Source organism: Toxotes jaculatrix, chromosome 8 (assembly GCF_017976425.1).
Source record: "Toxotes jaculatrix isolate fToxJac2 chromosome 8, fToxJac2.pri, whole genome shotgun sequence".
NCBI classification, from domain to species: domain Eukaryota; kingdom Metazoa; phylum Chordata; class Actinopteri; family Toxotidae; genus Toxotes; species Toxotes jaculatrix.
This window is the reverse complement of record NC_054401.1, coordinates 17,636,408-17,663,530: the sequence shown is the minus strand read 5'-3', so window position 1 is coordinate 17,663,530 and position 27,123 is coordinate 17,636,408. Positions and strand designations below refer to the sequence as shown.

Here is a 27,123-nt window from a genome sequence, read left to right as displayed (position 1 = left end):
AGTGGTCAAACAAGTGAGACGGGTAACATACGAGCTTTTAATCTTCAGTGAAGAAGCAGACTTAGCACTTTGTTAGGATGTGTTGTTCAGTGACGAGGTCCAATAATGAAATGTTTACCTTGGCAATTTGATCAAATTTGCCAAACAGCTCATTCAGCATGTGCACCAGCTCTCCAGGTGAACAGTCACTGGCCAGTCGTGTGAAACCCACAATATCAGCATACAGAATACTAGAAATGGAAAAATATATATTAAAAAATACACTATAATATAATGGATGTATAATGAAAAACAGCTTTCAAAACCATGACTATATATTTGGGCTGTGTGGTATTTAAATTGGTGAATCTCACACACACAGTGTGACAAAGATGTGTCTTGCGAGTGCAGTGCAGTCACATAAATCCAAGTAAATGATACATGCCTGACATTAGTGTGTCTCTGGACATAGAGGTTGTGAAAATTGTTTGTGTTCTCAATCTGGCCAAAGTTTGGGCCCTTCAGTCTCTGGATGATCTCAGCTTTCATCACTCTGGCGATGTGAGCCGGCAACAGTGACAACAGGAGACGCTCCTGATGGCATTAACACAGAGAGAGAAGCAGCAGCGATACAGGGATAGTTAGCATAATCAAGGAAAAATAAGCTGATGATCTGCTTATTTTTAAACTATCAACATTTACAATAGATATATTATAGGGACAACATGTCATTTCCATATAGGAAACCATGTCATTTCTGACCAGCGGCCACAGCTGCAGTGTGCTAATTTGATCATTTGCTTTAGCCTCAGAGTATTTTCTCTCAGGAACTCATTGCCTCAACACCCCAAAGATTCACTCACTGTAAGTGGGATGACCAAAATTAAATGTGATTGAAATGGAAAACAAGAACAAAACTTTGACTTTAGTAACAAAACAAACTTCCAGATCCAAAGTTTACATATGTATGTAACCATTTACAATGATCAAGGATCTTGACACTGAAAACATTTTCCATATTGATATTCAATTGAATTCAGTCCTGATAATATTCAGAAGCATTAACCTTTGATAACAGGAGGAGACAAAAAGCTGTTACCACTATGTCACCGACCTCCATAATCGGGCACTACATTGTGTCAGGCTGACTTCTTGTTACTCAAAGTAATGATCAATAAAAAAAAAGTTACAGTGCTTGTTATTTCATTGCCAGCCACCAGAAGACAGACTCAGCCCTTATTCTTTTATGTAGTGGTTGCTTAATCATGTCTCTGTTTCTCTCTGAAGCCACTGTAGGTTTTACTCTAAGCCAACCCGCACAGTAATTAGCAAATAAAACTCCTCTTGGGGTGAGTAAAAGTTCAAATCTAGAGAAAACAATTAAGCCAGTGTCACCTCCAACTTGACAAGTTTTTTTTTCTGCACTGTTGATCATCATCTCCCTGCACTGTTGCTGAGGCTCAGAGGGTTCTACGTGAAAGAGAGGTCCACAGTGGCTGCTAACAAACACTGCCAGGACTTTGGGTTTTTGATGAATTCACATAGGCCCCCTTGGACCACTCGTACCAAAAATGCATGCACTCACTGTACTGCAGGGCACTTTGGATAAAAGCAAGCAGCGAACAGCATATATTATGAGTGCACTGAGCGCCTGAGAAATGTGTCTCTGCACTGTTGCTACCATCTGTCGCAGGCAACAGCAGCACTCCAGGGCTACTGCCTAACACTCCACCTGAGGCGTTTTCAGCTTCACTCGTGGCAGTTGTAACGACACAAGCTGGATTCACCAGAGGGATAACCAGCTCCACCCGAAGCCTGGGCTTTTACAGCAGCAGCTAGATTCCCTTTCCTTCTGAACAAGCTACGACTACAGCAGCTGTGGTGAAAAGCTATGGCTGAATCCCAAGCTCGCACAGCAGTAAGCTTTAATCAACACCTTGCTAATTTCTCAGAAGAGGCCATGCTGCTTGTAAGTAGCAGCACCACATTCACCTGCCTTAACTGCCACACTAAGAGCATTCCAACATGTTTTGTCAAATGGGTTATGAAAATGAAGTAGCCAAGAAATATGCTGTTCGGATACTGAAAAGGAATTCCACACATTTATGTGAAAAGCAGATTGAATGCGACAATAACAAAATGTTACTTTTTCTCAATCAAGCACAGTGGGGAAGAGAAAATAGGACATACCCCCTGTAGTCATGTAAAAATGAGACCCATCACAATCATAGATTTGTTATCTCTAGTGTTTGAGATACTGTATGTGACCAACAACACATTTAACAAATGCTGTAGGCCCCCCTTATGTCAATCAGTGTCACTATGGAGATGTTGCAAAGGATGAATCACATATAATTGCCTATAGCTGTGTCAATATCCAATCAATGTCATCCAAAAGGCTGCACGGCAAACACAAACACACAGATGTGTCAATGAAAGGAAGAGCAAATGGACATGAGAATATCATAATTATTATTAACATCATTCAATCAATAGCCTCATTGTAAGGGGACTCATTTGCTACATACGAAAATACAGTCACAGATCTTCTTATATCTTGCTAACCAGCTGCAAAGATTTCAACCACCGGTCATTGGATGCAGAAGAATTTTCACCACAGAGAATTGAGCATATGCACTAGGCTCCAGGGACTTAACATTACCACCACACTCACTGAGGTCATTAACAATTAACACTTTCTGTAAAATACAACCCTTGATGCATAGTCTCTGGGTACTCCTTCTTTCCTAAACCACAGGAATGAAGCACACACAGCTACATGCAAAGATGATTGGATTCCATGACGATAAACTCCACAATAAATTTTAGGTAAAATTCTTTAGGCACAACAAGCAGATAAACAGTAAATGTTTGCAGAGTGAATGTTTAACACCATTAACTATAGGAGATATAGGCACATAAAACAAAAACATGGCATTTTGATGTGTGAAGCTTGAAGCTTTTTTTTAAATTCAGCAGTTTCACTCAAGTGCAGCATTAAAAAGCTGTTGAAAATAATATTCCAACAAAAAGGGTTGAAAACCACAAAATACCTTTTTTAGATCAACATCAGTTATTTTGCACTGGATTTGACATCATTCTCCAATCTGCCGCACTGCTTTTATTTATGTACTTATTTGTCTCCTTACACAGGCACTGTCATCATCATCATCATTATATATTTCACATAAACCATTCCTCATTCATGCTAATTTTTAATTCATCACTGCAATCAACATTATCACCATCCACACTACTGCTTATGCTCAGCCACTCGCTACCTGCCTGACTTTCACTGGTTCACTAGTCATTAAGATTTATTGACCACTTTACCTGTTGTCTCTTCTCAAACTCCAGTTTAATTGGGGACTTGATGCAGTTGCAGGTGTCCTGATAAGTCTGTTTGAGTGCCAATTCCATCAGATGCTTGTGGTATGCCCCTGCCATGTTGCCACACATGAAAATGATAAAATTGGCCAATATCTGTATGGGAATAGAGGACAGATAGAACTAGTATTAGATAAATCAGACAAAAATAATATTCAAGTCAAATAAATTAAATGGGGGAATGGTAACTTGATATATACTTGAAAGAGCAGAAACAAAGTTGCAAAGGGAAATACATTCAGTATCACTATCTGAGGGTGTGTTATCAGAAAAGCCATTTTATCATCTGGAGCCACACATTAAAGACAGCTGTATACCTTTGATCAAGAAACACTAATATGCTTGATAAAGTCTTAAGAACAGAAATAATTGTTAAAGCATTAAATGAGGCAATTAGCAGACTAAAAGCTAATATATCACAAGGAAGTGATGGTAAAAAGCATTTAGAAAAGAACCCACAAGATTTACACTGATTCATGTATAACATAATGTTAAGTTTAGAGGCAGAAAAGGCTTTAGATTCAGACAGTTGGCAATATCTTTACAATGTTATAAATACATTTGGTTTTAATGAATTGGTGATAAACAACATTAAAGCAATCTATGACAATCAAAATTAATGGTTACTTATCCAAACTCCTCACATTCTAAGGAGGAATGAGACATGGCTGCTTCTAGTCTCTGTTTAATTTCTCTTCAAAATTAAAGATGGACATCTTCATACAACATTGGGAAAAATTGGTGCAATACTTCAAACCGTCCAGACCTCATTTTGTTAAGATAATGAATTGAAGAAACATTCACAATTTATTTATTGTTGCTGTATCATATTGTCTTTGGTGTCCAAATATTTCATGGTATCATGTATGTAACTGTGTAAAGCTAAACCATTTTTGTTTATTTTGTTTTATTTGTACTTTCCCCCCCTTACTTCTCCCTGTCTACATGTATATATTATGTCTCTTGTCTAGCTATCTCTTGAAAATGAAAAGAAATAGACTGTAAGTCAGTCTAAATGAAAATAAGGCTAAAAGACCATATTTTGGTGAAACATACTTTTACGCTTATTTTTTTTTCATCCTTGGCTTTGAAAATGTACTATTTTTTTTCACATTGCTTGTATGCCATTCTGTATCATCTGTGGATTTAATAACAATGCATTTTGAAAATGAAAAAAAACAAAACTCCATTGCAAGTCCTGAGGTGGCCATGGGTTTTTTGTGACATCAGTACCAGACCCTAGAAAGTGAGAGCTTGTTGTGATATCGACATCCAGCACTACACACTATATTTAAGGACAAAGCAGATCATTAATTTCATTTTCTTATGAATCAGTTATTTAAAGGAAACGGTCTCCACCCACTGATGACCTCAGACATTAAGAAATACGCAGAGTAGAACGAGGAGTAAAGGGAATTGGTGTGGAATAGTGTTTAACCCTATTCTGCCTCTGTTTATGTGTTTATTGCCTGAAAATGGCATTCTGTATTTCCCACACCAGCTCTAATGTGGCTTGATAAGATTTCCCTCCATCCTGCTGATGGAGAAAAACAAAGAAATTAAATGAAACGAAAACTAAATAACAAATAAACCCAGTGGTTAATTATGTGCCCACACCTCTCATCTATATAAATAGTCTCCAATGAGCTTGGGTTCAATGCACACAGGGGGGCCTGTTTGCTCCTTAATTACTGTGATTACAGCAGACACCACATCCCGCTACAGGCTCCATTTGACCATGGCATGGCTTAAGTGACGAAACTGCGGTTAATTAGAGTCACACTTGTGTGAGAATCACTGATGATATTGATCATTTTAATAAATCTTTACTGATTATATTTATTGTAATTTTACTAGTGATTAGCCAATCATTGCTATTGTGCACCCATTGTGCTACACCTTTGTTAATAAATCTAAATCCAGGTTAGCAAAGAATATCTAGAGCTAATTTTAGAAACTAAAACTCAGTATTAGACAGGTGAAAGCTAAGTCTGACAAAGTAAAACTGAGTCTGACAAGCTGAGCCTGAAATGTTCTGAGATGAATACTGAACAGAGAATTAGCCTTTTGATTTTGCTAATTTGACATTTTCTCTGACATTACCCTCAGGCCAAACTTTAAATTCTTTGTCCCAATAGTTTTTAACGATCTGGAACAGATCTAGAACTAGGTAGAACAATCATAAAGAAAACTTCAGCAATTGTACTGTTCCTGTATGCATGGAAATCCTTACTCAAACCAAAGGTCTACACTATACCTACAGATTGCCAGTTGTGATCTGTGAGAAATGCAGTCTGTTAGGTTTATTTTCACTCACACTTCATGCATCACTCATGGCAGCACTACACAGGAAGGTCCATTAGAGGAACTATTATGATAGGTTGTGGCCCAGCGATGACAGGTGAATGTGTAAAGACCCAGGAGGGCTTATAACCTTGAGCTCAATATTTTGCAATTTAAAGCAAATGGACAATTTAATGGTTCTCTCCAATCACGTTTTAAAAAAAGGAATAATTTCTCCCTCTCCTTCTCACTCTTTCATACACAGTCCTATTCCCATTCTCTCGTTTGCCTGACTTGTGTCATTCATCTTCACATCTACTGAGTGATCACTGAACAGATGAGAATGAAATGGTCATCAAGTTCAACACTGCCAATAACACTACGAAAGAGGAACACAAAAGGGTGCAACCAAATCATGCGCTGGCACAAACAACTAAGAAAGTTGGCTGCACCAGTGCTCCCAGTGGAAGAGTTAGTTTGGAGCTTTTTACAGATATATAGAGTGTTCTTACAGAGAAAACAGGTTCTGATCTGTATGTTCAGATACACATTCTGTTCCAGATATATATCAGATAAATGCATTAAGCACTGTGAATACATGAGGAACGTAACCACCACTCCTTTATATTTGACAAAAGCAAACATGAGGGGAGAGGCCATATGCAAGAGCGTGGTCTACTGGCACATCTATTCACTGTATTTGGGACAGACATCCCTCTCTTGTCCACTGAATTTATTATCTCTTCTTTGCACATTTCTAAACAATGACAAAAGACACAGAAACTCAGTTTTTTTTCCCCCAAATTAAAGGCATTACATTTACAAGCCTGGCTTAATCCCTGACTGTTTGCTTTCAATAGAAAGTCTAATAAAACAGTCTGGACTTTGTGCTACTGAATAGTGTTCCAAGCACAGAGTTCAGTGAATGACTGAAAGCAGGCACAACAAGATGGACTCGAGCCTTTGTAGGCTGCTTTAAAAAAGGGTTTTCAGTAGCCCATATACTGTATGCAGTATTTTATAATGTAACTTTAAACAACTCTAAAGCATCATCATATTTAACAGAAAATCCATTCAGCCACAAATGTATTCTCTCTCTGAGAGCCTGCCAGTTAAGTTTAGTTGTATCAGATGACCCAAAACATCAGCCAGAAGAGCCCAATTGCAATTTTGTAGTCCTCAAAACTCATGTGTGATGTTCGCCGTAAATTATTACTTCTTTGTGGCTGCGGGGGGTGGGGGTGGTCTAGTTCTCAGAAGAGCGACAACTTGCTCACGGCAGGTCACCAAAGTTTCAGTTGCTGTTTCCTGCACACACAGATTTCCTTTAAGTGACCTTTCTTGACACCAGTATACAAGGACAGCTGGGGTGCACTTCTACTGGAGTAAAAACTGCAATCTGATATTTTTCTAACACACTGCAAAAAAAAAAAAATTACAAATCTATTTTAAAATTTTCTGACAAACCCCTCATGCGGTGGGTCATCAAATCACACATCATCTGCAGGCTGAACAGAGAGAAAATACTTAATAGTTTCCTTTATGTATCTTTTTTTTTTTTTTTTTTTAAATGCTCAACAGATTACATTAAACCTGTGTGCTATTATATTAGCTCACGTCTGTTAGACTCTGACAGCGATCCAGACCATCTCAAAGGTCAGCCGTGTGAACCGGCTGGCTGTGCAAATCATCCATACCTCACACAATTACAGATAACAGTGGGTTTACGCGAGGCTGGCCTCTAAAGTGCTTTGAGCCATGCAGGTGAATTCTGAGATTATCGAAATCAGCGAGCTACTCTCTATTCAGGGTGTTAAGGCTGTTATTATTATACGGCCAAGAGCAGAGGGAGACAACTATCTAAGATCAGTGAGTAAGGCGTGTCTTGTTTTAATAACGTGTTGGCAAAATAAATCCAACCCATCATTTATGATCCCGTCAACAGAAAATAGCACAAGTACAAATGAGCAATCAATAACTTAGCGTTGTAGAAGTATACACACTTATTTTAAGAGAAACTGCCACTTCGCCAATAGAAAACAAACTATTTCATCCTTAAGAGAGACGTGTAGTGGACACCTAAGGAACCTAAATTCTGGGTGACATACAATGACAACGTGGTCCCTAATTACTCTAAGCTCAATCAAAGTGTTATGTCAGCAAAAACTGAATTAAAATGAAGCCCTTCTTTCCTTCAAACAGATTATACATTTAAAATACAACAGCTGCAAACTACAACATGAGTGCTGTGATGAATTACTGATTACTGATTGATTTAGCACTCAACAATTAATAATGAAGAATGCAATATTCTACTCTTTCCCAAGATTCAACACATATATTCATTAAAAATGTTATGTGCTAGGAATAAGGGATTTTTTGTTAAATAATTAATTATTATATTTAAAGAGTATTCACATCCTCTTAAGCAGAGCTGTGTAGAAATACTAGAAGACCAAATATATTTTTGCCAGAGAACCCTTTCCATCTTTTAGTAACAGAGAACAAAAAAGTTTTAACAAATTATCAAAAATGAAAATGCAGCAGTGCGTCACTGCTCGACACACTCCATGCAGGAAAAGATGGAACTGAATCTTTCTAAATGTTACATGGACAATCTGGACCTAACAGGGGACTTTCACCTCTTCAGCAAATGAGTTGGATCACTAAGACTCCAATGAGCCAGCCTTGTAAAGTTTAATGGACTTGACAGAGTGGAGATGTCAGCATGGTTCCTTCTGACTTAATACCCCCTCAACAGTCTGTATGCACACGTAGGACAATGCACAACTGGAGACATTTAATGGCTGACATTTACAAATCTCAGGAAGGACAGACTGGTGCCGGGGATATTTAAATTATTTAAAATTAAATTAAAATCCCAAAACACCGCTAGTGCATACATACTCATTATTACTGTGTATGTTTATGTGTGTCAGTGTATGTGTCTGTATGCCTGCACATGTGTGCTTTAGACATTTTAGGAGGCATTTTTTTTTTAGTTTTGTCATCATTGTGAGGTTGTCCAAGCAGAGACACTAGCTGCTGACAGTAGCTTCACGTTTTCTGTACAAGAGTACATGAGAATGGTATAAATTTTACTATCTAACTCTGGGCAATAAAAAAAATAAGTGTTCCCAAAATATCAAACTACTCCTTTTTTTTTGAACACTTGAACAACAATTTTCTGTCCAAAGAGGTTATCCTTTTTTAGCCAAGAAGACAAAGACAACATTTTTTTGTAACTTCTGGTCATGGCAAGATAATTCTGCCTGGTACAAATACAGTCTTGAGCTGTAAAATGTAGCACATGTACCCATAAACAAACAATAGTTCGCAAGGATGTTTAGAAGTACAAATGCAAAACCACCTGGTCTTTGTGTCGCAGTTTTCAAGATGTTGGTGCCTCTAAACAACAACAGGTGTTTCAAAGATGGCACTAAATTTCTCATCAATCATTATCACCAACTTCTTCCCAGCTGATCACAGTATCTGAAGCTGTGACCTTTACATCGCCACCTCTGTAAGCAACTCATGAAAAATGCATTAAGAGAAATAGTTTACACACAGCTCAGGTTGGAGTGCAGGCAAAGTAAAAGGTCTGCTTCTCAGATCTAAGGATTTGCTTCTAACTGCCGTATCAATTATGTAATCATATAGTTATATATGCATCATTATATGCTGTATACTCATGGGTTGCATTGTTGGTGATAGAAAATAAGTAACATGAAGCCAGACTGGGCACAATTCTTGACATTTTAAGAACTAAATTATTTAGAGAGTAACCAATAACTGTAAGTCTCTGGCTCTGGGAAAAAACATCTTTAGATACATCTAAAAGTGTACTGCATATCCTTAGCATATTCATTTAAAATGACATTGCTATAGCCTAAGTCAAATCAATTTACTTTAGTACTTGAACAAATTATAGCATTAGAAAAAAAATATCTTCAATTCAGTGTCCAGCCAGAGGTAATTATTCAAGAGTAGCCAAAAAAGTCAGAAAGTGTTATAAAGTCAAGAAGTGCCATCTGATTGGAAAATGCTACATAGAAAACTGGAAAGGTTTTTAAAGCTGCTGTTCAGTGGGTACCCTCTGACACTTAAGCCATAAAGCATCCTGTCACCCAACCTCATCTAAAAAGGAGGACGTAAGCCTCAGCCTGTCCCAGCACAAAGGACTGGACTGACATTGGCATACTGCCAGTGAAACACTGGCAGAGGAAGATGCATGCATTCACTGTCTCGGTCTGACACGCACCTTCACAGGCAAACACAAAAGCATAAATATACAGATGGCACAGACAGACAGAAACACACATAAAGTACAGGACTAAGCAATACAGGCAAAATCCTGACATGACATGTAATGTATGAATCCTAACATAAATAAATAAAATTATGAATGTCACTCATTTGTCTTTTGTTTATCAGGTGTTGTTGCACTTTAATACTATTCATCCTATTCCAACAACTTAAATGCACACAGCATTATGGAAGAGAAACGTTGCATCTATTTTGGATCCATGACAAAATCTGAAAATTAATTGCATGAGACTTTTCCACCCTTTTTGAACCATTATATAATGCAGACAAAGATCAGTTAGCCAAGTTAGTTGAAATAATGGATAATTTGGGTTAATAAAATTAGGACAAGAGGGTGGGCAAGAAAATGTGAAATAAAAACTGAAGAAGAATGCAGGGAGAAAAAGAGCTTCTAATTCCACGTAGTGATCTGTGAGTGACTTGTTTTAAAACCCAGAACACAAAAAACACAGTGCAGCTGCTGTTGGGATTGTGGGACTACACATTCCTACCTACTGTTGCTGAGTTTATGAAACTTAGTGTTTTCAGTTGTATTTTTACACGAGGTTCAATTACTAGCCTTCTGGTAACAGTTTGGGCTGGTGAAAAATTATGATTCCAAGACCTGTAGGGACAGATCTACCAAGATCTACCAAGAACCTTAGCATGTCTTTTATTTGATCTCCCCAGCTGATGTGGGCAAATGCCATTCTATTATGAGAACCAGCACCCCACTACTACAAGTACTGGAGTGAATAAGTGTCAGGTTATTGGATCCACTATTCCTCTGAAAGGAGAACATGCCACTCAGGGTGCTGTTTCCATGGCACACTGAATGTGCTTCCATGTGAATACAGAACACAGTGATGAGAGTCAAGAGACAGGTGCAAAAATAAAAAGACAAAATCCTTTCATAATTTTACCTAAAAAAAAAAAAAAAAACAAAAAAAAAAAAAACCTTTATAGTAGGAAGGTCTTGCATCATCACAATCAAACTGCAGTAAAAAGCAGTCAGTTTGGCTTTGAAAACACCATAGCTTTTTGAAGATGTGTGTCTGGTTGAAACACCTCTGAGACCTTCATCTTGTAGCATATGTGTCCTATGTCTTAGACTTACGAACAACAAACAAACTGATAGGAAACATAGTAACTGTCACTGACAACACATTAAATTCAGATAACTAAACACAGAGACAGGATTTGGCTTAGTCTGTGTTTACTAGTGGGCATTTCGCTCCTTGGCAATCACACGTCTAGCGCCGGCACGCCATCTTGACTGCCAATTGAGCAGCAATCTGTCCCCTTCCAACAATGCCTTTGTAGCGTGACACACACAGACTGAAAAAAAAAAAGAAAAAAGAAAGAGGAATGCCTTCTTAATATGTCTATCATAGGCATTTTTCATGGGATAAAAAAATAAAATCACTAAATGTTTTGTTTTGTTTGTGCATAAGAAAGCATATATACAACATACAATGCACAATGCTTAAGAATTTCTACAGTTCTAACTTAAATCCAGAAAAATATTATTTTACAAGCTTAGAGAAAAGCAAGAGATGAACATTCAGTCTATTTTTACTTTTGCAAAAATTATCTGGAAAAATCTGATGTGAATAAGATACTTGTTTGCTTCTTCCATGCCTGTTGTCTGTTCTTTGAGCGTGGTTTTCCGTTGTCTCTGCCATTTTTGTGACTTTCTTCCATTTCGTGAATAGCAGTTATTCATCAATTAACTCTGAAGAGCAGTATACAGAAAAAAAACCTATATCAAAATCAATATTTGGTGTGAAGACCATTTGCCTTTAAAAACAGAAGCATCTCTCCTCTGTACACCAGTCCACAGTTTTTAAAGGTACTTGGCAGGTGTGTTGTTCCAAGCATCTTGGAGAACTTGCCACAGCTCGTCTGTGGATTCAGGCTGCCTCTTCAAATAATCCCAGGCTGACTCGATGATGCTGAGATCAGGGCTCTGTGGGGGCCAGACCATCTGTTGCAGGACTACTTGTTCTTCTTGTTTTTGAAGATAATACCTTATGACTCTGATGGTAAGTTTAGGGACGTTGTCATGTTGCAGAATGAATTTGGTACCAATCAGACAGCTCCCTAATGGTCCTGTGATGGATCATCTAAACATCTGGAATTCCAAAATTCTTTTTACATAGTACAATATGTAGTGGATGAATTTAAGAATACAATGTTTTATAAAATTGAAATGATAAAAAACTCAATATACAAAACTAAGCTAAAATAACTGAAGACTGCAGTTACTGAAGACTGCACTTAGTAATTTAGTAACAATTTGAGCCCATAAAAAGAAACAAGTGGGAGTCTTTTTTTAAGAGATTTTAATTGGAAAGAAAATAGTTTCACTGCATTTTTTCTCCCACTACGCACAGAAAAAAATATGAATCCTGGTGTTTGGTTTTGCTTAGATATATTTTTATCTTGCAAACATTCTTTCACTTTTACTTTACTGATGCTATCCAATATGTTTACAAGGGAGATTCTCTTAGAGGTAACTCCTCTCTGGCATATTTACCACTGGAATTGCACTGACAGCTAAACTGACCTGATGCACAAGACAACCTGGTAGATGGTGACCACAGCACACAGCCCCAGGCTGCCCAGATGTCAGTATACCCATACTACAGTTACACAACAGATGAAAGAAACGTTGGTGGAAACCAAATAACAGGCCATCACAGCAGAGAAGTTCGCAAAGGTTTAAGAGAAGGGAACATAGTATTGTTTGAAAATACAGGCACAAGAACCACCACTGAGTACTAGAGTTCTAGTTGCACAAACCAGCTATATTTCTTTTCATTATAAGCAATATTTTGTAAGTCTATGAAGATTTTTTTTAATGTGCGTTTGATTTATATTTTTAGGACAGGTTATTATTGTCCTAATGTTTGGAAAAGCTTTAAGAGTTGCAGCCATTTTTCAAAAATCATTTTCCATGTAGAGAGTCAATGAGATGAGGACATAGTACAATATTAACTATTACATCTTTGTGTGTGCTAGCAATGCCCTTTGTGATTTGCATCTAAAATGTTAAGTTACATCCTGTTCTTTGAAATATATGATTATCAGTGAGGCATGGCTTTTGTGACATGCTTGTTAAATTATTGTTGTTTCCTTTATACATTAGTTGGAATTAGCCCTAGGTGCATTGGAAATCGTTGACTTTTGGAATCAGGTTTGAGCTGAAATCAAATTTATTAAAGTCTGCATTACACAGATAATTGGTTTCCTGATATTATTTCTTTGCCTTTCTCTGCATATGCCAACTGCCTGAACATTTTGCGCTTGAAACAGCAAAACTGGTGGAAAGTGAGTGACCTTTTAATAAAAGTATAAAAAAAACAACAAAAAAAAAAAAATCACATTAGAATTTCTATCGCTCACCTGCTATGCTAAATTAGTTTAAGTTTAAAGGTCACATTTGTTTGTTTGCTAAAAATACATACTGTATGGTTAAAATGACCAGAATTGCTCATTTTGTAAGCAGGATGGGAAAACATCAGACACATGTCTAGAGAGGAAAACAACTCCATTATGATTCCTTCTGGATTATGAAACAAAAACATAAAAAAAAAAAAAAAACTGTGGTTTTTGGATGTTTGTTGAGTATGAAACAACTTTATGTGTGTTTGTTTGCTTTCGGTAAGAAAACACATTCAGTGTCAGGGAAGCGAGACAAGTTTAAGGACACATGATTTTACTACTATATGGCAAAAACTAGTTTGTTTCCAAGATTATCCTTTAAGCATTCTTTGTGTATTCGGTGTGTTCTTAAAGGTCAATGACTAGTTCATAACAACATAGTTTCACTGAATGTTAGTAAGTGAAACAAAGAAAACAAGTCCTCTGATTCTTTGCTGGGACTAGTTATCAAATGCAGTCGTCAGCACATACACATTGTAATTGTAATTAACTAACACATGGTAATGAATAATGAATTATTTAATTAATTGCATTGAGTGAGGTACACTGACGTGTGTGCTTATTCTGTGAATTTCTGCAATTCAGAGTGTGCCCTCTCACACATACACGTGCATGCGACCTGTTTAACCACACTAAAGTTTGGTCACCTTACCTGCCACACTACTGGTTCCATGTGATCAGCTGTGGTGGACAGGCAGACGCTCAGCACAATGGTGTGAGAGGCAGAGGTCAGGACACTGGCGATGATGGCGTCCCGCATGGAGAACGGCAGCATAGTGTAAACCACAAACACAATGAACAGGAAGAAGGACACCTGTGGAGAGGATGACAAAGAGAAAGAGTCAGATGGATGCACAAGAAGAGAAAATTCAGACGGAAATAAAAATATCAGTGTTGACAGTCCTGTGGGGAAAGAAAGAGCATAACCCAGGAAGTCTGAACACCATGAACACTGCTTGTTGAAGTGAAGTTTATTTATGCACAGCTACATCATTGACATTAAAAAATAAATACAGAACAAAAATATCAGGCCTTGTCTGGGAAGTGTTCGACATCAACAGGCTCAATGAGAGGACGAAAAAGGAGGACAGGACTTTTTGTGATATTAGACATATTTTAACGTTGTGCACTAAACAGCCGATCTATCACAACATTCTTAGCATCTTCAGCCTACCTCAGCTCCCTTGATTGCTGGAACCAGAAATGGGGACAATCAGCTCTCACACTTCAAACCTGACACCTCTAATGCAGCATGTGGAGTGCTTCCCTTTTTACCTGAGCTCCACACACACACATACACACACTTACAAACACGTGTACACACACTTACAAACACGTGTACACACACACACACACACACACACACACACACACACACACACACACACACACACACACACAACCTTTGGCTGCAATCTTAAAGCAGCTCATCTGCTGTTGTGCATGTACAGACAGAGGCCAGGGTTCCCACAAGCTGCAGCCAGGTGCCAGTTAGTTACCCTTTCACGACTGAAATGAGAAAAACAGTACCTCCTCTGTTTAAGCTAGGTTGACTAACATAAAGCTCCACACTGCCACTTCCTGAATGTCTAACTATGCTAGTGAATGCAAATAGCAGCAAATATCAAAGGATGGCAATTTACCTTAAAGACAAAGCTTTAATCATGTTTGAATTAAAATTCTGGTCAAATGAGTAATGTGTCTCCTGCAGTTGCAAACCTCCTGCTGCTTCACCACAGATAAAGACAGAAAATATTTACTCATTAGTCTAATCATGATCATCTCTTGTAGGCTTCTAATTTTCTCAAATTGCTAAACAACAGTGAACATGTAGAAACAAAATGCCTTACAGAAAAAACACAACCACTACAGAAGAGACTACAGTATTAATGCAAGACATACTAGATACAACTTACAATGTACACTTTGAGTCATAAGTGGCTTTTGCCAAGCTATTATAATCAATTTATAATTCACTTTTTGAAGGATCATAAATCAGTGTTTTTCAAGTGTAGATACCTGCTGGCAATTGCCAAGGTGAACCATGTGGAAAAGTGTTTGCTGTAAGAAGTGCCTTCTGCTGAAAATGCAACAGGATTTTCTTATGTTCTGCTTCTGGTTGCCGTATGATAGTGCGATCAATAGGGAAAAAGACAGCTGCTCTTCCAAAAACCAAAAAGCAGAACTCAAGTAAAACCCACAAGTGGAGGTCGGTATGATGTGCTAGAAAAGTTAACACTGCAAACAGAAAGTCTTAAAGTTAAAACAGCAGGATAAGCTGATAATTGTCTTTTTTTTCTTGTAGTAAGCAGGCCTGATCTGTCATTCAAATTGTCATGCAATTTATTATATGAAAATAAGGAACACATTTCATTATCACTGTCTTTAACATGTCATTGATATGTTTATATTTTTAAATGTATATTGTATTTGTGTTTTAAGCTCAGGTCACGTACAGTACATTCAACGTCTTAGTGATCATTATACAATTTATATATGGCCTAATTCAAGCTGTATCACATCCATCATGCTGCACGTGGGTGTCAGTGGACGGTATAGTATAATCTATTCATAGCACCTTGATCTATTGATAACCTGATGTATCACTCTAGCAACAATCCCCCTGCTTGACTGCCACTGGAGAGCAGGTGCAATCCTTTGCCAGTAATGTACTGCACCACGGGGACAAACAAAGGATCAGAACAAAACAAATCCCTTTCAGTAAAGGTTGTGTTAGTTATCCCCTCATTTATTTATTTATTTATTTTCTCAAATCATCTACAACAAAAGGCAAATCAAAACATGAGCCACATTTTACGATTACTTAAAAGTATAGTTTGGCTGAGATGGAGAAGATGGTACAGCCATTTCTTTGGAAAAAAAGGCACCATATCAATTGTCTTCTTGATACAATCACCACAGTCTTTACAAAATCTATCTGAATATTAATACTTGACACCCAGAGGAGTAAAGTACTTTGTATTAACAAGATTACAGGGCTCTTAGTCTACTGTGGAGAGTAAAATTTGATAACATATTTATGTACTTTTGTTCCACAGCTTCCTTAACAAAGATCTGAAATAAAGTAACGTTGATTTTTAACTTAAAAAAAACATGTAGGGTATACATAATGTTTAATGATCCATCCTTTATATTTCCTCTCATAAGAACTCCACTTTGTATGACAGTATATGAGACAAGTGCTGAACTGTCCCCTCAAAATGAAATGTTACTCTACAAGAATAATGTGTGTGTTTCTTAATGTCTCTCAACAGCTAAAAAAACATAAAGCATCATGCCACTAATTTTTAGCCCTAGATGAGCAGCAGTTGTAGTGATGGTTGCTGCTGTTATTTCCTGCAGTCTTTACAGAGAGGGAGACACAGTCAAATTACTTATTTAAAACTAAGACCTTGTGGCAGAACCATGTTACCAGTGACCTTTTTATTCCAGTCCATGTTTAAAGCTGCTGTATAGGAAATAACATTTATGCTTTTTTTTTTCTTCTTACTTTCAAGAAACATAATAAATAAATATAAAATGTATACTGTAGAGAACTAGAAGCAACTCCCTAAAGTGACCTTGTTCCTTTCTTTGCTATTTCTTGTGACTATTTTTTTCAAATCCAGTTTTTCTGGGAATAAAATAAGGTTGCAAATAATTGCTATAAACATTTCTACATTTCTAATTGCACAGGGTATTATTATACTGCATGATAGATATAATTCAGTATTATCGAGGGCTATGGAGGTACATTGTGCTTCTAAACCAGACCACAAATAAACACAGCTTCTCTGCATGCCTCCTGAACTGAATTAGATCTTTGTGGCAGTCAGGGATAAATATGTAAAGCTTTATGCTCAATGAGTCTCCAAGTCTCAGGAAGCTTCCAATTATAACTCTGGGACAACAGAGCTTAGTCAATATATAGCTGGGGAGACAGAGAGAGGGTCAATGAGAAGGTTATCTAAACACACACTGTAACCTGGACCTTGATACAGGGAGCCCAAGTCTTAAATGGCAGGGATAAATATGAGTAACAAAAATCAGATACAGGTAGGGCGTGCATTAGACCACAAAACAGGGGTTTGAAAGACATGTACACTAATTACAGTACAAGAGAGTGTTTTCATTTGTTCCAAAAGCCATGCGTGCAGTGACAGGTATCCCCTGAAGTGTGTAAACTGTTTCCTGCACACAAGAAAGGATTGGCTAGCTTTTAGACTATCTGTAATGACTTTTTTTTTCCATAGCCAGGTCTATTCCTTCTTTTCTCTGTGGAACAACAGCATTGATGAGACATCCTGTAATTACAGAAGCCAACCACTTGTCATGGGGAGTAACCTCTGATATCCCCTGACCCTGGGCAAAGACAAAGGCAAAGGCACACAATAATTAGCCGCTTCTTGAAGTCAGCTCCAACATCTGACCATTTCTTTCAAGTCTGTAACGACTGGTCTCTTTGGGCTGGCAGGTGTCACTGCTACTTTGTCAATGTACCATTAATGACAAATTTCTCTTGGTCATGGCACAACTATGACCATAAAACTGTACAGCCTGACTGGCTGTCCTGGCTGGCTGGCCCAACCTTCGCAACAGCTGTCTCTTTTTCACAATTATTAGAGCTTATCTTTATAGATCTGCACTCTGTCATTTCCATTTTGCTTTCTATTTAAGCCGTTTACAATAGCTCACTGTAATAATCCCTTCTGTGTGATGGAAAATATTATTTTTAGTATCCAGAAAAAAGGGTCTGCCCTGTTTTTTCTTCTAACCAACAAGGGTGATGCATAGATTTGAGCTCACCAAAAATGGAATTGCACTTACACCTCTTGACATCTTTGCACCTACAAGAATGGCCAATATATTAAATCCTTCAGAAGTGAAGTCAAGAATAGTTTAGTGATTCACCCTAAGCAGGTGGCTTTCTTCTAACTCTAACCTTCTGAGGCAACCATTCCACTACCCGTTGACAAGCAAAAGGAAAAAAAACTAGAACTGAAACAACAACAGTATTTCAGTGGATTATGGCTCTATACTATAAAGTTTGATTAATTTGCCCTCTGGTTTCCTTATGTTGGCCTCTGCAGAACAGCGGTTGCATTACTGCAGTCCATGAAAGAACTGTTTCCAATCTCTTTATATCCCTGCCTGACCAAGCTTTAAGTGGGCACAGTCTTATTCTGTTCCTACAGTGTCATGGTTCAGTTATATAAGCAAAAAGAGTTAGGATCCCAACGCAAACATAAAGGCAGAGTGGGTTTTTGAGGTAGCCACATGAGAAGAGGTTGCAGGAATAGAAAAACAAGCAGAAATTGCAGTAATGTAATTGTCACGTACCAACATTAACAATCTGGCAAAAATGAGGGTGAACAGTTGTCTTTTTATCGTGTGCCACAAATGACAAAACTAAAAACAGCTATGAAGAAATGTGTCAGATGACTAGCAGAGGTGAGAAAACTAAACAGGGGTGACCAACCCTGAGAATAAAGTTCCAAAAAAAAAAGGAAAGAAAAAAGAGTCTTGAGGCTGGTGAGAGACCTCTCTAAAACACATTTTTAAAAAAAAATCTAAAATCTTAAAATAAATAGACACAGGATGCCACATTTAAAAAAGCCACATGTGAGGTTATAGGACTCAAACTCAAAGAATCTGGTAGACAATTCACATTCCAACCTAAAAGCATCAGATCACATATTTTTTTCCTCTGTGGATTATTATTTATTAACCATGTCAAAGGAGGAATAAGAAAGTATTAACTTACTTCCTAATACGAGAGAGTGCTGCTAATTGCTGCCAAATATCATCTAGCAAGGCAACATAATTTGTTTAGAGTCCAGAAAGCTTTTTTCTAAATGAATGCTCTGAAATCCAATGCTGCTAACTCAATCATGAAACTGTATCAAGGAGAATGGAGAGGCTGCTGGGGGAAAGACACCTGCTGAGTTACCCAGCGTACTTGATACTTGATGCAGTAATAAAACAGTGTGGGGCTTTCTTCGTTGTGTTTAACGCATTACAACGCAAGCACATAAGAACCCTCTCACAGACAATTAAGTGGACAAGGCTTTTTGCGGTCCTCATGGTACGGTCAACTCTGCTTCTGCCCCCATGAATCAATTCCTTGATAATGACACTGAGGACGGTTTACAAAACAAATTATAGAGATGGAGTGTCAGATTACATCAGGCTTTTAGTCTACAGTCTGTGGCAGAGATTAGTTTACAGGCTAGATTTACAGTGTAGAGTGCTGTGTCTGTGTCTATGTGAGCATGTGCTCTGTAATTAAACCCTAAAGAAGACAGACATGCTCTTTTCATTTCTAGCTACACTGACTAAATCTAAGTGAAATACAGATTTACTGATTTACAGTGAAGATGCAGTATTAAATGCAGAGGATAAGGAATATTCAGCAATATGGTTTGTAATTTACACACATCAGTCGGGGCAGGTCGACCTTGAGTGTTTAGCACAAAAATTATATAATTTCTTTCCCATTTCCTGAGTCAAAACTTCAACCTGATTTAAGAAAATTACTCCTCCTCTTTAAATGTTACCCTGCTTCTCTCCCTGTCTCTGCCTGCCTCCCTTATCACCCCTCCATTTGTCTGTCTTTTCTCTCAGTAGTTCCTGTTCTACTTTTGCCATCTACCCTCTTCTTTACTATTCCAATCTAGACTCACAAAGGAGTGTGTGTGTGTTTGTCTGTGCATGTGTGTGACTGAGAGACAGTGAGGGATCAAGAGAGGAAGAGGGAAGGAAGGCAGGAGATGAGGCAGGGTCCAGACATCTCTTAGTGAGGGGTAGAGACTGGACCACACAGATAAGCCCTTCACCCCACCGTCAGCAAAGAGAGGCGGCTTTGTGGGGAGAGGATAAGCATCCAATTGATTTCAGGTTTGAAAATTGAAAGTGTATACTGTATACAAACTATCTCTGGGGAGAGAGGATGGTGAGAACAACACAGCTGAGGGGAAATCTGGAGCCTCTGTGCTATTTCTTTTACCTGACAGTGTACTGTACTGACTGAAGTTTGTATTGTAACTATCTCTTGTTCTCATGCTGTCTCTCTTTGAGGATGTCAACACAAACAATGCAGTTATTTTGACAGCTGACCATGTCCCCTATGTGGGGACGCTGCTTCTTGCCACTGGAGTTAAAGAAAACATATGGAGCACAATAAGGAACTCAACTAGCTTTGTCCAAACCACAGCAGAAATGTAACTCAACTATATTAAATTATAAGTGCCATCTGGACTCAAGCTGTTTGGACAAGCTCCACAACTCATGTTATTTCCTGCAGTGAAGAAGTCCATTTAGCTTGTTAGCATGCAAAGGCTTTGTGGAAACTAATATCTACTGACATAAAAAGGAGGAGGGGGAGGGATGTTTCCATTACTGTAGAATGATGCTGCAGGAGAATTTGAGGTTGTCTAAGTAGGTGGTGAACGTACAGTTTGTCCAGTACTGTTTTCAGACACAGTTTCTTACTCTATGCATAGTAATGGCATATATGTAATAACCACTGGTAACTGGCAGCATTAAAAAGGTGTCCTATTAGAGCTGCAGAGAATGCACATTAGCATGTAGAGGGTGGTGCAAAACACTGTTACAGAGGAAAGAAAAAGGTAAGATGGAAGGAGAGCTTATTAAAGCAGTGAGCTTCCACATCATGCTGCATATCACTGACCTCACCTTATCTTCTTCTTAAAGCCAAGAAAGTGTTATATTTAGTCATGCATGGGCTACTCCTCTTACTAGCAGATTTTTTTTATTTCATAAAAAGTTTATTCCCTACATGTAATTTTGGTGTCATTTCAGGTCTCCTTTAACGATTAGTTATCACTGTGAGCTGTCGCTGTGATTTTATCTTTAGACAAGAACACTGGTCACTTTGACCTTTTAGATTCATCTTTTAATAACACTTGACAACCACTATACTAATTACAGTATAATGTACAGTTCAATATGTACTCTTACGTTTTCCCAGCTGCAGCACAGCCCCTTGTCATGGTGCTTCAGTGGTAATCCTGTTCCATATCATTGCCTTTCCCTCTCACACTGCCACCATCCTACCATAACACCTCTTGCAGCCTATTCCCTTCCTCGGATTTATGGCACAACAACTTTTACTTGACACATCGCAGGCATACAACACATATTTTGCAGGATAAATCACAAATTTACTGCTGTTATATTTCACTGGATACTCATGTGTTTCATTTCAAAGAAGGGAATCCAAGTGTCTGAACAGATTCTACAGATACTATATTAGATGCCACTCATTAACAGTGACAGTCAGAGGTCATTATTGTGGCTGATTTAATTTGGGAAAAACAATGGCAGAGACATAAGGCAAACAATAATAACAAGAATCTTCAGTTACTTATTGGAAAAAAACAACAATAAAAACCCAAACAGTACAAACTAATTAAAAGATGAAACAATGCCATCGCTGCTATGAATAGAAAGTGTTGGAGGTTTAAAAAAATGGAGAAACTACAGAAAACTAATCAAACCACAGTTTGTATCTTGACTGATCACTGCACAAATACTGAGTGAGATTTTCAAGTGACACTGACTTGTTCAATTCCATTAGCCGATGGGTTTATAGGAAAAGACGCATGGTGCTGGAAAAGAATCCATGTGCAGTGACTGCAAAATTCTGTTATAAATTAAATTAAAACTGTATACAGTGTAGAGCCTATAAGTGTAGTGTATGTCAATAAATATTTGATATAATCCTTTTCTCATGACTTTGACTTGCACAGAACGAGAAAGAAAGGTTTTCTTAAAAGGTCCGATAATGAGCGGGGGAATAGAGCACATCCTCTCTCCTACTGAAATGATAGATACACAAACCTGCTGTATTAGAAACATCCTGATCACATCCTGCATCGCAGAACACTACTATAAATGAAAGATGAAGCTCTCAACAAGTTTTAAGAATCTCAGCACATTTCCTCTCCTCATTTGTTTTTGCTAAGTTTTCCTACACGCCCTTCATGCCGTGCAGAAACCCTCCACAGCCACTAACGCCCATTTGGGGATAAACAGTTCATTTGAAGAGCCCCTGATGGGTATCTCAGTTAAGATTTTAGAAGGTTTTCATGACTTCTTTTCCATAGTCTACCAAATTCTGTCTCTGTCAATAAAATTTGCTAAAGCTAGCTTCTATCTGTGGCAGTAATGTCCAGTCACACCAGAAAACATCACAGTAAATTTCATATCTGTGCCCTTGCAAAATAGGTGATGCCAACATGATGTTAAAACACAGTTGTTTCAAGGGAACATATTTATACTGTGACTGACAGCAAATGATGCTGCATCTCTTTTGTGGAGCAATTTATACAGGGTGGAGCAGGGTTAAACAAAATTAGATGGTGCATAGGAAGTACTGTCAGTATTTGTACAGTACGGCACAGTGCTTGTCTGAAAGTGTGCATATTTGTGTGTGTTGGAGCATGAAATTTAAACAAGGAGCAAAAACTTCAAACAGGAGAGCAGGAAAATTCAGACAGTGCATCCCATTAACATGGTACACTACAAGTGAACCACAAGCTCATCACTGTATATCAGCAGGGAGGCAGTAAGAAAGAAATGCTCAGATCATAAGATATAATAATCATTTATGAATTCTTCCCGTCCCCATCTGTGTCCCACTTTCCTTTTTGCTCTCTCCACTTACTACACTGCTAGCAGCTTCTCGATCTAGTTATGTAAGTCATTCAGTTATCACTGTTGACTTTTTTTTTGTGCACATGAGACCATGGTCAGAAATATTTCCATCCACTAACTAGCAACAGCAACATTGTATGAAAGACATGGGACAAAGGCCATCGTCCTTAATGAGCTTAGGGCTATTCATGACAGGTGAGGCGATGGGAGGGCATGAGCCACTGTTGCTTTCCCTACTGGCTACCTCCTCGCTACAGCACAGAAAGCATTTAATTAGCTGTGACTTTTACTTTGCCTCCCTTTGTTTCTTTTCTGGAGCAGACATCCACTTAGCAACTGCACAATAACACAAGGGTGGCTACAGATTCAAAAGACTTGGTTAATAATAATATAATTGGCCCATAAGCAAATGTTCAGCAACCTCCAAGTCCAGGATTACAAGGGGAAGAACTAAAACAACAGGGAGGGCAGGGTCTTCTATTTTTTACTTCAGGCTGAGATCCAAAATGGTTTGAGGATTTAATTCTGTTGAAACTCCACATGTCAAAGTCAACCTTATTTTCATTATCAATTAATTATTAATTAATTATATAATTATTTTCTGGATTCATATTTCAATAATTTGGTGTAGTGAAAGATTAATTTTCTGTCAATCAACTACTCAACTAATAATTTCAGATGTACATGAATGTACACAATTTGTTTGGTATTGGTGGAGAATTTTCAGTGGGATGAATAAACTGCATCCAAAGTCACTCCCCCATTCGCTATGTCCTAAATGTTAGACACACAATAGCGTACTATATATAAAGCAGTAAATAATAACATCGACAGTCATAAATATTTTTTTGCAGCACTTCTGACAGGTATTTTTCTTTTCAATGCACAACACTGTATTCTGGCATTGACAGCATAAAGCAGTATAAATGGCACAAACATTACTACTAGTACAAACTGCAAACTTGCAGCACTGGGAAGGATGCTAAAATAAAATGGCACCAATACTAGTACACGTATATAGTATATTACATAGTACATAGCACGCACAACCTAAGACCTGGAAAAATGGAAGGACCTTGTTGAAGTTTGTCTCCAATTCTCCAAATCAATAGCTGACAGACACAATATCTCTAAAGTTGGCAGTAATGGACTGGGAAACCCTCTTCTTCGCTGCCCCTCCTGCAGATTTGCAGCTGAAATCCAGTGTAAGGTTGTTTTTGCTGTAACTACATTACAATGTGTTGGGTTTTTTTTTTTTCATCATTTTCAAGTTTTGGTACTCCCAGCACTCATCCACATATACTACTCCTAAGAGCACTGACCCCATCAACATCCCGTGACAAGTGGAATGTTCCTGATATTTGTAATCAGCCTTATCATCAATAACCCTTCTGAATTTCACTGTCTGTTTAAAAAATTCAAATCTTTAAGGTGTCCAAGACGTCTTTAAAATGAATTGCAGCTCATTAGTATATTGGCCTCTAACTTTGCTTTGACTGTTCACAGATTAGTCATTATATTTAGTGTAGACTAGAGTTTGTCAGCCTCGTAGGCTGAGAATTGCATTTTGTCATTTTAAATATAATTTAGTTCTAGTCACAACAAGGAGACAGCTCTACCTAGCCAGCTAATGGTAACTGACACAGGACAGAAATGACTGTGCAGCTCTGGGTGTATGAAGCAAGAAAGCAAAACATCAAAACTGAACTGAAAAAAGAAAAGACAAAATAAAAGTCCCTTTAAAGTGTAATCATAAGATATTTTTCGAAGACTGTCCTCTCGCAGCCTGAGAGATGTGAAAAACATTCCTTTTAGTTCGGACATTAGCGTGTCTCAAGGGAGGCCTAAAAAGCCACATCCAGGATAACAGAATGCTAATACTACTTTTCCATTTATACCAGGTTGTTGGAAAACACCACATATATATTATTCAAAGCTTTTTCACTATTGGTTGCATAAAGAGATGTGACTTACAGTCATTTCACTGATACCTGAAGTAGCCTCTCTGTACTCCACCAGTGATAAATGAGATTAAAGTATAATGAATATATTATATAGTACGGTGGAGCAATGTGAGAACACTAATGAGTCATTTCCTTGTACCTATAGTACGCCAGCAAGCCCCTAAAAACACATACAGTGCAGTGCCAGTTAACAATAGTGTCTTTTCAGGTCAGTGTTAATTAACATGGCTAAGATGCAGCAGTCAGAGAGCAGTAATGGCATAATCGTCTGACATTTTCAGTAAGCAGAAGAAAGGAATAAATAGAGTAATGCATGAATCAGCGCATCTTTAGCTACATCTTTGTGATAGATGAGTCCACACTAGACATCTGTCTTGCCAAGCATTGTTGAATGAGTACAGCTTTCAAATGATGAAGACCTAATGTACTGTGCTTTTTTTCCCCAGTGAGCCCTGTTGCAGGATGCATCTGGCTGTAGGGATGGAGAAACTGCTGTTTGTTCATCTTGCCACATTTAACTGCAGATGTAGTGCTACTACTGACTGTAATATACATAGCATATATACATAAAGCTTACAGCTCCTGGAAAAAAAACTGTTAAACAAGTGCAAGGTACTAATATATCTATAAATGGATACAGATCTATATCGCCATATCTCTCTCTCTATATATATGGATGCAGATTCAGATATATATGTTTACTGTAACTACATTAGCATCTGTCAATTCTGATATACAGAAAAATGTAATTACATTTTATTTATGGTTTACATATATAATAAATCTTATCTCCTGTGCTTATGTTGCAACAGGCAAACATAATCCATACAAACTTTATGGCAAACTGGTCTCAAGTCAACAGCAGTTTTTTTTTAAATGTATTGTGACTCATATTGTTCATCGTGGTCTTGACAGGGCCACATGGCACATAGTCCATGAGCCTGCACTAGTGTCCTAAGAAGCTTGAGAAATGCATGGACAAAAGTAATGTATTGATTTATACAAGTTCATTTACCGCAGCTTCACACAAGACATCTGCCAGGCTTCCCTTATACCAGCTGACTGCACTTTTTCATCAACATGGCACTGATAGATGATCCGTTTGTGGCTTTGTAACCGTAACAGTAATACTATTCCATGTTGCTGTGATTATGCATTTCTGTTGACTATGTAATCAGCTCTCTAGCATATGCCGTGATTGTCAAATTCTGTACCTTCAATTCAGCAGTTGTAGCAGCAAACATGACAACAATAATAATAATAATAATGTGTAAGGTTTTGTGGTGGCTCCCTGGCATCACAACATTCATTGTTACACTGTCGTTTCTCAATCTGCCATCAGCTGTATCCTCTCTGTATGTATAAAAAGAAGGACCTTCATCAACAAAAAAAAACTCCATGTGGCATTACAACAGTAACAAAGGGAATAAACTGCCAAAGTAGCCATTGTAACATATACATAAACAGTACTGCAATTACACACAAAATGTGGCAAAACATATTGCAGCAAAAGAAGCGGTTCAACCGTAAGCCATTAAGAGACGTCTAATTCAATCCTGCAAATAAACTTTCCACAGATTTCTTCTCTGTTATATTGCCTTTGTTCTTGCCTTTTCAACAGTCAACAACAATGGAAGCTATTCTGATTCCATTAATACATCATTCTGACAAAAACTCTAGATTTTTAATAGGTATAACTTTTACTTTTATTTCTATCACTCACTGAGCAAAGGTTTAAAGAAAATATCAAAAAAAGAAAAAAAAAACATGATGAGATGTCAGGCAACACTCAAGCAAATACAAACCTTAAAAGACAGCCTGTTTTAGAATGTAGGTCAGAAATCACAAGAGATGAAATAAAAGCTTAAAGAGCTTTTTTTTTCCCAGGCCAACTGAATCCCTCCGTCTTGTTTCACATTCATCCCAGTTCATTATATCTACACTCCACACTACAGAGAGGAGAGAGTGTACACTCCACACTCTCTGATCATAGACTAAAAATCACATTTGGTCTGGAGAGCAGCTGTATATGTTTAACTATCAGGTAGAAGCGAACTCAAGCAGAACAAAAAAAAAAAAT

General features: G+C 37.8%; 1 protein-coding gene across 1 annotated transcript in view; it reads right to left on the bottom strand.

The window, feature by feature from the left end:
* The window catches only part of adcy2a (adenylate cyclase 2a), a 53,358-nt gene that overhangs the window by 20,765 nt on the left and 5,470 nt on the right, over positions 1-27,123 (bottom strand). Inside the window, exons 3-6 of the mRNA XM_041044578.1 lie at positions 14,054-14,215; positions 3,313-3,462; positions 425-573; positions 119-230 (exon numbers count right to left, since the gene is read on the bottom strand). Coding sequence (XP_040900512.1) covers positions 119-230; positions 425-573; positions 3,313-3,462; positions 14,054-14,215 — 573 coding nt within the window. The remainder of the gene's footprint in view (positions 1-118; positions 231-424; positions 574-3,312; positions 3,463-14,053; positions 14,216-27,123) is intronic.